The sequence below is a fragment of the Montipora foliosa genome, chromosome 9 (assembly GCF_036669935.1).
Source record: "Montipora foliosa isolate CH-2021 chromosome 9, ASM3666993v2, whole genome shotgun sequence".
Taxonomy (NCBI): Eukaryota; Metazoa; Cnidaria; class Anthozoa; order Scleractinia; family Acroporidae; genus Montipora; species Montipora foliosa.
Window position 1 is genome coordinate 11,810,142 of NC_090877.1, and position 14,629 is coordinate 11,824,770.

The following is a 14,629-nucleotide window of genomic DNA, read 5'->3' on the forward strand; positions in this document are numbered from 1 at the left end:
GGTTGGCTCTCTGGCCTTTCCATGCCCGAAAGTTTCTTTTCTCACTATAGCACATCACTTGCATTCCAATAGCTGGAGCAAGCCATTACGCCTTGTTGCAAAGTTTTGCTGTTATGATCTCCTTCCTGAGTTAGTAACGGCGAACAGAAAATTATTTACGTCATTGAAATGAGCTTTTCTGACAGTTTTGTTTTATAAGCACGCTGTCTTCTCATCAAAATATTTGTCGTATCTGTCTCGCAACAGGTGTTTATAGAGCGCTTAATTGTTGTTAAATTATGCTTTTATCAGTTTGTGAAACTTTGCTCAAAGCGAAGTCCGCGTTGATTGCTTTCACTTGTTCATTATAGTACGTTCACCCCTAAACCGCAGCCTACTGTTTTTGAAAACAAAACAAGTTCCCCACAACAAAAGCCTTGAGAGTGTTAAGTGCACAACATAATTGCAAAACAATATTTCCTCAGGGAAGCTACACTGTGCAAAATTATTTGGGGAAGATGACATGTTAGTTGGAGAAACTTTGTTCTAGCTGCTTTGTTCCAAGGTCCTAAACATAACAAATCGTGAACCGGGCACGTGTGTCTCGTAACGCTTCGCTTTATGGTGTAGAAAATAAGCAATAACTTTTCTTCAACTGATTTTTCATTACGTACTCATTTAATACGTGCAATTTAAAAAGTGCAACGGGCAGAAAATTCGTTCGTGGCCTTTCTCGATACGTCTAGGCAGCAAGAGTTGAACATAAACGTTCGGCGGGGGCAGTTTTAAATTGGCGATCCAACATTACGCAATCTTCATCAAGTATTTTCTTCTTTCGATTGTTAGCAAAGTTAAATTAGACAGGAGCGAATTTTACAAATAAATACCCCAGTAAATTTATCTATATTAGACACGAGAAAGCTTTTAAATTTCATCTTGTCTTGCAGGAACTATACATGGAATTATACATGCATGTATCCTAATTTGTTTTAGCCGGTACATTATTTACCCGGGGGGGGGGGGGACTCCCATATGAAACAGACGGGGATGCTCGTCGTCTCGCTTAGGGGTGTAAATTTTGGATTTTGGTCTCGCTTAGGGTGTTCCGGGCAAAGCGCCAATATTTTATGCCACCAAGGTCTCGTTTAGGGTTCCGCGAAGTAACACAAAATTACGCGAAGAGAAACAGAAGTCAAATTTCCTTTTAAATTTTCTTTTTAGATAAAAGGATTCGATGATTATGCCTTTTTATCATTAAAACTCATTGCGTGTCGTATTTTTGTGTTTTTAAACGGTCTCTTTTAGGGGTCAAAATTTCCTTAAGCCACGCCTATATTGATCTCCTTTAGGGGTTAAATTCAAAATTTCCGACGAGCATACCCGTCTGTTTCATATGGGAGTCCCCCCTGGGATTATTTAATACCAGGATACACTAAAGTTGCTGACGATATTTATTTAGATTCTCTAGATTTTCCGTTATTGCCCGCTGAGCTGCAATGTAACAAGATAACAATTTACGAGCCGCGGGTCATTCTTGCCAATCATGTTCTGAAGTTCAGTTTCACAGAGAGTCATAACAGAGCCCGTATTGTGTTTGGATTGTAGTAAAGAGCTTTCCACAGAGGGCTGCTACTGATTGCATAAACATGAAATTTTGTTTTTCAAAGATTGAAACACTCGAGTTAGCTTACACAAAAATAGATAATTGTTGCCCCGCATAATTATCACATTGGCATTTTCCTTCTTCAACTTGAAACGGAAGAAAAAATGCAGTTAGCCTTAGTGGAACAAAATAAGATGTCGGAAATTTGTATCAGATATTGGTTTTTGCTTATTCCACTAGTTCCCAAACCATTCTTCAGTCACACCACCGTCAAAAACAGAAAATAGTTTGGCTTGAGGCGGAATTGAGATATCAGAAACTTGAATCTGTCATTTCGTTCTTTCTGTAGCATCAGAAGCATGCTCAGTGATAGCATAAAATGTTAGCTTCAATTTATATGTCTGAGACCCCGATGAGTATGGGTCGATTTTCATCACTTTGTTTCGATACCAGACTTTGATATGATTTACTGTGCACTTGTTTCAAAGTTGCCGTTTTAGGGTGCAATCTCTTGAAACAAATCACGTTTGAAAAGTACATTTGATTGTTCTCTTCCGCAGTGACTTTTCAGTGGTACATCTGTTTTCTCTGCCATTATCATTTTTCCCTCCTGGTTGGCAATGTTATGGTTCAGTCATGGGCTGCTATATACGTGCCATTTAATTGTAATTTCTCTTTTCGCCTACAATTTTTTTTTTTAATTTTAGAGTGCGAGTTCGCTTATACACTCTCGCTTGCGGCTGTAGTTCAGACATGGGCTGCTCCGGCCGTGAGTACATTAGCTATTCGCGTTGACAAGTATCGTCGTGCTCTTTGCGTGGTCTTGGTGGGGTTGCCACATTTCTGTGGCCTTGGCGTTTTTTCGCGCCCCACCTTTGCTGAACATGGCTTTAATTTAATGCCGTTTTTATTGATTTCGTTAATGATATAACAAATAGCCACGTGGGTGGCCGAATAACGCCAACATGTTTGTAGTTGTCTTTTTTGAGGTTTCCATGTATCAGCAAACTTAGTGCGACCACTTGCAAAGTGCACGGCTTGCTCTAATTAGCAATATTTTATATCACGGCCGGGGAAGTGTCAACATAAATAGTTGTGGGCGCAGTCGTAGGCGAAGACAATGGCTGCCACAACTTTCCACTGCCAGTCCAGAGAAAGGAATCCAGAGGTTCTGTCTGGGTTCTTTGACATCTTCAAAAGTATGTATCTTGAAAAGCGTGTGTCTACACAGAGCTGTAAAAAGCAAAATTGCGAGAGCTACGGATAAACAACTTCTTTCCCCCATGACTCGCACTCGTCCGTCCGTCATGCAAACAAACCCCACCGGAACCAGCATAGACAGTCTTTAAAATTGTACTGGACCAGGGTAACCAATTCCATTCCCAAAGAATTATTTTGTTCCAAATCTCATCTCTATGTTTTTCATACCTTACAGGTCTTGCTAATAAAACACTTCCTCCCGCATTATCCCACTCCCATAACCCCTTTTACCATTCAAAGTCCCGTTCCAAGAACTTAAATTTAAAATTCATGTTCTTTCATTCAGGAGACCCATAAGTTGATAAAAATTGTCATCGGTATACTTAGCATCCGTTGCTCTTTTCTCTTGAACCTCATGAGCTAGACTGTCGCAGTTATAGAATGATAATAAAATAGGCACGCATTGCGTACGCGTGGTAGTGCAGTAACACAGCTCTTTATTCCAAATTGTAAACTGAGCTGCGTTTTGTCTTCCAGGAGGTTCAAGTTCTCTTTGCGTAATATGTAGCTCTTATAGCACACGATATTGTTTTGGTACCGTATATCATTATAGTGCCATGGTAGATGTCTTAGTTAAATAGCCCCTTAGAAGACATGTGGTTACTAGCAAAATACTGAACCCAGAAAGATTAAAGAAAATAAAAGGGAATCGAGAAACATTGGCTACGAGGCTGACATGTTGATCATTTTACGGAAGCTTGTAGGTGCCATCCGACTTCTAAAAATCCGACATCCGAGTTCTGAAAATCCGACATCCGACTTGTTGAAAATCCGACATCCGAGTTCTGAAAATCCGATATCCGACTTGTTGAAAATCCGACATCCGAGTTGTAAAAATCTGACATCCGAGTTCTGAAAAATTGGGTTCCAGCCGGGTTGTAGATGCTCGGTCTCCTTGTTTTGTTTTTTAAAAGACTCACTAGTTTAAGAATGCAATGCGTGTGTACGCAGCTAAATTAATATGCAGCACAGGAGTTTCGGGCTTTCAGACTTTTAAATTGGTATTTTGCATAGATAATAAGTTGCATTTACACACTGAAATTTGAAGCTACTGAATAAATGACGTCAATTTTCTCTACATCTAACCCTCTGAGAATCAATCGGTCAGCTTTGAACATGAATGCTGGCGGACCGTGAAATCCAAAACTTGCACTTTAAAAAAATAAACTGCCTTTGAATAAAAACCAAAGCGCAAAATTTTGTTAGTCAGGAGTCAAATAAACACACTTTGAAACCCTGAAAAAAAAGGGAAGTGATTTTTTGATCAAGCTTATAGTAGCACTTTAAAGATCAAGTTTAAATAAAGCCTAAAGTGCTTAACCCGAAGAACTTCCAAAAAATCGCGACAATCAGGATACTCCAGCTATAAAAGCACAAGCAAGTAATAAAAGGAAACAGTAATGAGGGTAAGAGATAAAACGAAAAGAAGAACAATAAATGATGAGACTTATAAGATAGAGTTAAATTTAAAAAGTAAGTCGATCATAAGAACCATCTCCATCTACGTTAACTCCAGGAATTTTCGACATCGATTTTGGCCACATACATGTTCAGTAAAATGCGATGACGCGCATTGACGAAGTAGCGGGGGAAGTCGATAACGCCCGACTGGATAAGTGATTTCCGACAACCCCATTACTGTTATTCAGAAACAGGATAAAGGGCATTAATTCCGACTTGGGTAATGTTGTTATATACGAGTCGGCAATCGATTTTCCGGGCTCAGTTCCACTTTGCGTTTTTTTCCACATCGTGATTGGGTAATCTAATACGTGACCTGGAAAATCAATTTTCCATATACGGAAGTTAAATTTTCGATATCAATATTTCCCGATGTAATTTTGAACGGTTTTTTAAGCCATATTTGTGGTTACAGATCGATAATTATGAAACCTTCAATTCACAGGTTTGCTTTAACGAGTATGACCTTGAGAGATTTTCTTTCCTTCTATTATATGTAATGATCGTGTGTGCTGTTTAGTTTTTCCCTTCTATCGGGATCTTGTGCTGCTGCATTAGATGAGAAATACGTTTCCACATAGTTTATGGCCACTTCTAATACAACGGGGTGTTTTTTAGTGGTATTTCGTATCTGGCGTAGCACTTCTTCTCATAAGATTATAAACCTTCACGTGTTATTCATGCATGGTCCTAGGATGCAATCAGGATTCGTTTGTGACTTACTGACGCGTCCTCAATAAACTTTCACATTGAAACTCGTGCTTGTATAGACAAAATAGGATGTTTCTTGAATACGTTTGCCAGTGATGGCTGGTTTTGAATAAAACTGCATTTGCGCATTAGTGTTATTTTAAGATTTGACACTGCTGGATTGTACGTTGTGACAAATGGTAGGATTTCTCGCTAGTTTTGACTTTCTTTTAAGTGCGGAATGCCTTCCAGAAAAATTTGTGTTTTGGGTAGCCTCGCTCTTCAAGGCGGGATATGAATCGAGATAATGCGTCCTCAAATGTTGTTTTTGAAGAGTTTGTTCGGAGGAGCTTAATGGCCTCTCTTTTATAAAACCCTCCTTCGCACATGGCGGGTGACAAGAAATAAAATGAGTGTATTGGATGGTTTCAGTCGGCTTGCGATATGTCTTAATATCCAAAATAAATTCCTTTTCAAATCATTCTCCTTGTATACTGTTGTGTCTAGGAATGTGTTTTCCTTCTGTGCCAATTTTATAGTTGGGTAGAAATGCTTAGCTTACGCAATGACAGGTTGATTTCCTGTTTCATGACTTACATAGTGAGAAAACGTCATCAATAAAACGTTTCCATGTTGTTTGCTTAATTAACTTTCCTCTGTCTTAGCATTATTTTCACAACTCGGATGTCAGATTTTCAAAAAGTCGGATGTAGTATTATTGCAACTCGGATGTCGGATTTTTACAACTTTGTAGTCGGATTTGCTTTATGCAAAACAATTATTGATGCAAAGGAAATAAATATTGATACACAGTTTTTATGAAGAGCAGAAGGAAGTTTTCAGAACGGTGGATCGAGAATAAAATATTTTGCCATCAGCAACAAAATTTGCGACATGAAAACAACATTAATTTTGAACCGCGAATATAACAAGTTACCATCAGCGAAAAACATTTTGGGAGATTTTGGCTACTTTCAATTTTTCTATTGTACTTTTGGCTGCACAAGTAAATCCCAAAACCGAAAGTGACATCGAATTCAGCGGGCGCCGTGATCAAGTTACCTTTAGGGGTTTACTCACAGACAAATTCTTGCCGATTTTGGGGCTCATTTTGTTGAAACTCAAGCACGCTTCCAACAGACCTGTTTATTTTAGTGACTCATGCACGCGCTGCGGGCCTATTGGCACCACAGACACTCTTAAAACCCGGTGACATAGTGTGTAGTACACTTACAGTGCATTACCACAAAAATGTCATATCTACTTTTATTCCCTTACCATTTCCTCCTGACGGTCCTTTTCAAGAATGTTTGCTTTTTCCTTGGCCTGCAATCAAGTGAACCGCGTTAGACATTGTCGTCAACATGGTCCTCGATCCAAGAGCGCATTTTAATCCAAAACCTACTTTTAGCTTTTTCGTATCCTAAAGCTTGGGGAGGCGCCGTGGACCAGTGGTTAGGTCATTGGGTTTGAAAGCGATTACCCCGGGTTCAATTCTAACCTCAAGTTTGGATTTGTTTCTGGTTGTCCCAGATTCAACTCTACCACGCTTTGTAAATAGCCACCTAGTTGCCTCCTGCCACTTGGGGTTCTTAATCATGTTCCTGTTAAGTTTGAATTGCCTAGTTTTTCAGATTATTAAAACTGGGTTGCCTGTGAACTAGTTTGATAGCTAAATGAAACTCCACTATAAACAAAGATTTACTTTTTTTTCCAGCTCTTGCTAACATTGGCACCACAGACACTCTTAAAACCCGGTGACATAGTGTGTAGTACACTTACAGTGCATTACCACAAAAATGTCATATCTACTTTTATTCCCTTACCATTTCCTCCTGACGCTCCTTTTCAAGAATGTCCGCTTTTTCCGTGCCCTGCAATCAAGTAAACTGGGTAAGACATGCACTGTCGTCAACATGGTCCTCGATCCAAGGCCTACTTCTAGTTTTTTGGTATCCCACAGCTTGGTGAGGCGGCGTGGACCAGTGGTTAGAGCTTTGGTTTTGAATGCGGTTTCCCCGGGTTCAATTCCCCTTCTAAACTCTGGTTTGGATTTGTTTCCGGTTGTCTCAGATTCAACTCTACCATAGTTAATAGACGGGAATGGTTATGAAACCAGACAACTTTCTTTGTTGTAGGTTTTTGTTCTCTTTCTTGGCCTTGACCGTGCACAAAACACAATAGCTGTTTACTCGGTACTGAGGAACTAACCAATAGAACGTGTTGGTTACGTAATTCATGCATAGTGTATGAACTCAAAAGAAAAGATTGTGCACGGTCGTGGACTTTCCAACCTCAATCTTGACATCTTTGTTGCTCCTCTGATGTTTGCCGAGCTTCCAAACCAGTCCCCTCTATTAACTATGACTCTACCACGCTTTGCAAATAGCCAACTAGTTGCCTGCTGCCACTTGGGGTTCTTAATCATGTTCCTGTTAACTTTGAATTGCCTAGTCTTTCAGATTATAAAAACTGGGTTGCCTATGAATTAGTTTTGATAGCTGAATGCAATTCCACTCTAAACAAAGCTTTACCAGGCTTTTTTTTTTTCCAACTCTTGCTAACAAAACAATTGTTTCGAACCACGAACCTAAGAGCCATATCATTCCCCTAGGGACTACATTTTATTTCTCGTCTCTGCTTCAATCTCTTACCCTTTTCTCCTGAATCTCTTTCCACACTTTTTGAAGAATTTCTGCTTGTTCTTTCAGATCAGCCATCAGCTCCCACACTGGAACAAGAGCAGCACGATTTCCTCGATCAATCACATACCATGTTGCATTGTTGCTTTGTAGTAATTGACTGAACATTTCAGAGTTTGTAGTTGATGGTCCTAGCGCTTGTACAGTCATTTCACACATGAATTTTACATTTTCCTTGGATGAAGCATCGGCGGAACCACTTACTTCGAATGAATTTGTCTTCACAGAGCCTCCAACAGACACTCCAAAACCATTGTAACCAGCTGAGACTTCAGTGTCAAATTGCTTGCCTGCTGCCATCATTACTTCTGATACACTTGCTTCACTTTCAGTGTTCACATCCAAGTTTCGGAAGAATATTCCACCCAAAGTGTGAACGCCCTTTGGCACGTGTGATCCAAACATTTTCAAAAAATTCTCGGCGCTTTCGTTGTCTTTTATTTCTTTCGCGTGACTTCTAGCTTCATAGTTCAACTCCATGTCTTCCAGGGGGATGCGGAAAGCCTTGGTTGGTTGACAAATGTACTGAGTAACAGTTGCGCGAGTTGTGTTCCTTTGGTTTTTTGTTGAAGAGTCTTGGTTGCTTTGACTACTATGGGCACTAGATGCACTAGCATGAAATCCCCAATCACTACCTGTAACCGAAGCGGCTATGCTGAGACCGGAAGATTTGGCGGTTTTGTAAAATTTGGTAGATGCTTGATGTTCGGTTGATTTGAAGAAGCGTACTTGAAATCCAAGAGCTGGGCTAAGCCACTCCACGTATTCTGGTTTCTTAAGTAACGGGAACGGTGGGCTTTCGGAGAAACCTTCTATGTTATTATCATCAAATAGGATACCGTAAAGTGCCAGTCCACCGCTTGCCGCTGCGGCAATATCTTCGTTCGTGACATAAGGCGGTATTTTCAGGGAATCTGATGCAATGTTGATCTCTCTATTTAGCTGCTCCAAAAGGGCATTTGGATCATCCTTTTCCTGTTTGTCCCATCCTTCTGGTAGACTCAACTTGTCGGCAATTTCCGTCATTTTCTCGTGCAACGCCTTCTCGCTTTTCTCAGAAGCTTCTTGGATAATTTTACGCGCTTCTTGAGCAAGCCCCTTTGCCTCTTCAATTCTTTTCTTATTCTGCTTAATCTTCTCGTCTTGCACCTTCCTTTCTGTGGCACGTTCGCTACTCTCGTTAAAATACATTTTCTTTAAAGTTGAGGGTTTTTCTTCCTTGCCTGCTTCTTCAATTATTTCATCCAATTGCTCTTTTGACATGTCGCTTGCCGATTCCACGCCTTTTCTCTCAAGCTTTTCTGCGGTTTTAAGCCCAATGCCATAGCGCTGACATTGCTTTCTGATTTCAGATCCTTCTGCAAACAAATTCTCCACAACTACACGGGCTCCATTAGTCGCTCCTTTCATTAAGTTGTCTAGGTCGCTGTAATTCATCCTGCGAAGCCTAGTTAGAGAAGGGCTTATCTTGATTAGTTGTTCGACCCAGCCGTTTTGACCTTCAACTTCGATATCGTTAGTAACAAGGGCGCCAAGTGTTTCAAGCTTTGGGAGAAGTTTTTCAGACAGCACAATGTAAAACTCATCTTGCTTCGTTCCATACTTCTCGGCCTTGTAGAGCTTTTTGGCAAGGTCAATTTGCCTCGTTGTATAATCACAGACAAGTTGTAAGGCCATGTCACTTAGACCATTTTCTTTGAGAAGATTTTGCAAGTCTTCCTGAAGTCCTCTTATTGCCACAGCGGTCAATTTAGTTAAAAGCTTTTTCTTGTCATATGTATCTTGCAGGGAATTAATTTGTGAATACAGGGCTCTCACTTCAACTTCTATGTCCTCTGGCTTGCCATCAGTAATGTTGTTGAGTTTGGCGCTAAGATCTGCAGATTGAATTGCACGGATTGTTACAAAAAGATTCTATTGCTGAGTACATACGAAGACGGTTAACTGTTCAGTTGTAACTCTTAGCAAATCTATCTAATTCCATAACTCCAACACAAAAGTTTGATCTCTTCTTCAACATATACGGATACTAGACTTCTAATGGAAAGTCATTATTCCATAAGTTGAGGAATTGGAAGTACCTAATAGTTCAGCTTCATTTGTTTGGGGAGCATTCTCGCTTTGTTCTCCTTCTCCAGCGCCTTTTTTTCCTACTACTCCTCCTCCTCCTCGCAAGCGAAGTAGCACCTTAACATTGCAATCACCAACAATACCCTGTTCTTGAAATGGTTTATCTTGTACGATCTGTGCCAAAAGCCGAAGATGTGAAGTAATTAATAAATCGATTTGCGAGACTCACTCGCAAATATACTACTATAAAATCCGAGGGTAAAGTATGATAAGATGGTATGATATGATATAATATACGATGTGATATGATATATGATATGCTATGATATGATATATATGATATGATATGATATACGATGTGATATGATATGACATGATATGATATGATATATGATGCAAATGATGTAGTATGTGTCCACAATTAATAGAATCATGAATCATGAGAAGACAAAAAACTAAGGCACGAAAGTGAAGCAACATTTTCAGGCATGCAGATGCTTCAAAAATGACCAGGGATGAAAGAATAACGAAAAAACAAAGAAATCAGCGAATGAAATCAACCAACGAACGAACAAACGAACAAAAGAATGACGACGGACGGAAGGACCAATAAACTGAATTGGATTCTTGTCTTATTATAAAAAACTTGACCTTTTCAAGGACGTTGGCGCCAATAGTGTTCGCGCATGTCAACCGCTCATTGACGAATTGTTGCAATGTTCCCGCGGCCACGTACTACACTGTGAGCAATCGCTGAGTGAGATTGACTGACACACATGGCATCGATCTCATGTGATATGTAGTCCTTCTCGTCCGCGCCGGGAGCTGGTAATCAAACGTGCAGTGACGTGCGTGGTTTTGAGATTGCAGGCCCAGAGATCGTAAACAATGTGCTTTTCGAATGAGAGAAGTGATCCTCACAATTATCTGGACAATTTTAAGCAATTGTCTCTTGTAGGCACCAATGAGATGTCTTCAAGAAATAATTGCTGAAACGATTTTCCAGCTAAGTGCGAGGATTACTTCTCTCATTCGTCTCATAACCCGCACTTCAAATATCCATTCATTTCAACGTGCTTATCATTCGTAATTTCTCTTTCGCAGTTTCCGTACTTATGTTTCCTAAAGCAATGAATGGTCAGGATTCCGTTAAATATGCGTTTTCCGATTGAAAAGCAGGCAATGCGATGCGTATGGCGTATACGAAAGGAAACAACACTTCGTATATCTCTATTGTCTCTCATCTAGATATTACTGAACCCCGTAAGACAGGGATAACTTCAGTGAACTTTTGTCGTGAAAGCATCTCAAAGGATTTAAATGCACTAAAGCACTAAAGCACTAAAATGCACTAAAGCAAGCTGTTATTACTGTTAACCACTGTCATGCTGAATTTGGAGATTCACAAGTTTTTTCTCGTGTATATTACTGTACTTTATTCACACCAAGAGTAGGACTGATGACCACAGAAATTCGCGCCTTACCTTGCTATGAAAAAAAAAAAGTTGAAGTGTACTCGGCCACTCTTTTTTTCAATTTTGGAATAAGTAACTGCATGATCCCCTTAAAATATTCCACTTGGGATGTTAGCACGAACGTCGTCCCACAGACGACCACAGACCGCTACATAACTTTTCCACCGGATTAATTACGAAAAGTTGATCAAAAAGTCCAACCCCAGGCCCAACTTGTCAGCTGAACATACGTAACAACAACCCTGAAAAAAAGTTTTGAAATACTTACAGTTTTCCCTCCGTGCACGAAATACGTATCCTTTGGAAACTGGCCACAAACGTTTTCCACATCAACAATCTGTTCGACAAGCGACTGATAAAGTAAAACAGGAAAATAAAATTGCAAATCGCTGTTCACATGTTCAAGGATTTGTTGGCCTTGTATTAAAACTATCAATACTAATGGCCGACTTGAAGTAGATCACAACGTACAGCCCCACGATATCTCTCTTTTGACTTTCAGAACATTTCAAACCTTTTCCCCGGACGCATGATGTACCTGAAGTAATTTTGTTTTGGCAACTATATTATATAGACGGAAAGAAATGGGATGATTAAATTGACCCTATATTGCATGATTAACAAGAGAAATTACTCGCCGGCTGCCATTAATGCTTAACACTGAGTAATATATAGAGGATATTACATGGTGGCGAGAAGATATAACTTCTATGTTCTAGTGGCAACACAGGGAGCCCACACAATCTGCTTGTGTAACCGTTTGTAATTTTAAAATAAATGTAAAGGATTCACCGTTTGCTTCTTCTGTAGCGATATATCGATAAATATGTGCATGGACCACCCCTGTCCATCTATTGAGAGGCACAGTAAACAGTGACCTCGAAATCTTCAAAATCGCTCAAAATACCACTTCTGAGGCAAAAGAACAACAGTAAACCGCAAGTAAGGTGATACCAGCCATGCACATATCCATCGATATATCGCTGCAGAAGAAGCAAACAGGGAATCCAATGCATTTATTATAAAATTTCAAAAGCTTACACTAACATTGTGTGGGGGCCCTGTGGTGCCAAGAACAATATCGCTGCGCGAACGAGTGAGATGTTGGCCTTGCCAGGAGAACGTAAAATTCATATCTTCGGGCTCACGTGTAATTTACTTTTTATCATATGGACAATAAATATACATGGTAGAGTCTGAGATTGAAAAGCAGGCTTTCATTCAATTACTGGGTAACCGTATTAAGCTTGGTACAAACATACCTGGTGCCCAAATTACGAAAATGTTTACATATAACACCGTCAGTAAGCCTAATAAAAATTCGATTACTGACTCTGACTTGAATCACCAGATAAAAATTAACCCTGGAAATTTTTTCTGCATACACAGCACTCTCGTGCTTCGGCTCTATTAGGGAGCTTAAGCATGCGCGTTTTTGAGACGCGGGCGGCAACTGGAAGTGAGCTGTTTTCCCTTTTAATTTGTCTCCACACAACCACATTTACATTTCTAAGTATCTTTTCTCCATTAGAGATGATTAGTGTAAAAATGTGGAAGACACCACTGTCCTGGCAAGCGAAATGTTCTCTTCCGGTTGCTGTCCGCGTCTCAAAAACGCGCGTGCTTAAGCTCCCTAATAAGGCGCCGCCTCGTCAGCCTCGCGTCTTCGGTCGGCTAACTCGTTAGCAATTTAATTGTTGACCTCGAATATTGTGTTTCTAGCTTTCTCACTGATTCATTCAATCTTGGTTATCAGCTCATATACCGTATGACCTTATATGGTACATGGAAACTGATTAATTGCGTCAAGTGTTGTAAAGCTGGAAACTGATTGGCTTTAATTTCCAAGTGTTTAAGTGTTCAGAATGTGATGGAAATTTAATAAAAACAGGGGCCCATTACCAGGAGTGAGGAACTCCCATAGTGTATGTCATTTTTACCGACCGATCTATTTTTAGAATACCTTTTCCCGCCAAAAACCAAAGGTAGTTCCGGCTCGGTGACGCTATGAAGTCAAGTTAGCTTCTTGTGATTGATCATTGGGCTCTCTAGGGAGTCTCATTCGCGGGAAATTCAATCTAAAAGCGCTGTGGAGAAAACGCCGAAAACGCTGAAAACGCCGTGGCAGGAATATAGGGCTGTTGTTCGCTCCTAGTAATGAGCTACTGATAAAAACGACTATTCCATTCGCGCATGTTGGATATCAGACTGGTTATTGATGGTTCGCATCTGACGTCACGGCCGCCATGTTGGTGTACAGAACAATGCAATAAAATGTCTTTTGGGAATTTGATTCTATTTTTATGCAAAACTTGTGGGCCCATTTTCTATTGTTTTGAACACCAACTTGGCCGTCTCATCACGTAGATGCAAACCTCGGTGCCACGCGCCTCGTTGGTTATTTACAATCTCATATCCAAAGAGCACTCATAAAAATAATTGTTAAATATCTATGTCCGGCTTAAGCAAGGAAAAACAAAAGAAACGGTTTAGGGATTTTTTTATTCAAACCAATGCGAAACGGGAAGCCATTTTGTTCTTCTCCGTTTCCTCAGAAGTGAATACTCCCTTGCTATTAACCTCCAAGCTAGCCAATCAGAATGCGTGGAAAGCACTATTCACTTTTGTGTAATATATTCTTAAAGTCTTTATTTAATGAGGAAAAGTGCATTAACCCAAACAGGTATCTAAGATACGACCTTTAAATGAAATCAAATCAAACTTAATGTTGGTTTTCTGTAGTGGGGAAAACCGGAGTGCCAGATCGAGGAAAACCTTTGTGAACGGAGAAGAAAACCCACAAATGCAAGCCAAATATGCGGTAAGATCTGGGAATCGATCCCAGGCCACATTGGTGATGGGCAATTAGCAGTGCGCCAACACTCAATAACGTAAGAAAGTGTTTAATGTTGCTTTTTACCTTTTGAGGGTCCACTGAACAGGGCATCACAAAATCATTCAACAGGTGTACAAACACAATACACATCCCAGTGCCGGGATCATTTGACTTTCCAGGAATCATGTCTTCCCTGTGTAAGGAGAAATAAAAGCAATTACCGTAAAATTCCGAAAATCCCATTGTCTTTTGAAGAAGCCTATTCTCCACAATTGAATATAAGCTACCAATTCCCCACCCCCACTCCTCCCTATCAACCGCTTCTACGCACCCCCTGTCCTTACCCCTTAGAGAGTGTCGATTTCGCCCTCACTTCTAACTCACTCAATACAAACCACACTGGCTCACTGCTACCACTATCTGTATCAGTTTCCACAGAACAGACGCTTTACTGGAAAATTAGCGCATTACCCGCGGGTAATCGACCGGAAATTACGGTAGTTTAACCAAGAGTGAATTAAATAAGTGTGTTGATCCATCACTCGTACTCTTT

General features: G+C 40.2%; 1 protein-coding gene across 6 annotated transcripts in view; it reads right to left on the bottom strand.

The window, feature by feature from the left end:
- Positions 1-638: 638 nt before the first annotated feature.
- The window catches only part of LOC137970067 (interferon-induced very large GTPase 1-like), a 23,484-nt gene continuing 9,493 nt past the window's right edge, over positions 639-14,629 (bottom strand). For 4 of the 6 annotated variants that reach the window (XM_068816535.1, XM_068816536.1, XM_068816532.1 and 1 more), the window contains 7 exons: positions 14,161-14,269; positions 11,509-11,592; positions 9,777-9,939; positions 7,648-9,572; positions 6,820-6,867; positions 6,272-6,319; positions 639-2,815 (listed from right to left, as the gene is read on the bottom strand). In XM_068816535.1, the coding sequence (XP_068672636.1) occupies positions 2,663-2,815; positions 6,272-6,319; positions 6,820-6,867; positions 7,648-9,572; positions 9,777-9,939; positions 11,509-11,592; positions 14,161-14,269 (2,530 nt within the window). In that variant the 3' untranslated portion in view covers positions 639-2,662. The remainder of the gene's footprint in view (positions 2,816-6,271; positions 6,320-6,819; positions 6,868-7,647; positions 9,573-9,776; positions 9,940-11,508; positions 11,593-14,160; positions 14,270-14,629) is intronic. The other 2 variants (XM_068816537.1, XM_068816533.1) reach the window with 1 other exon arrangement.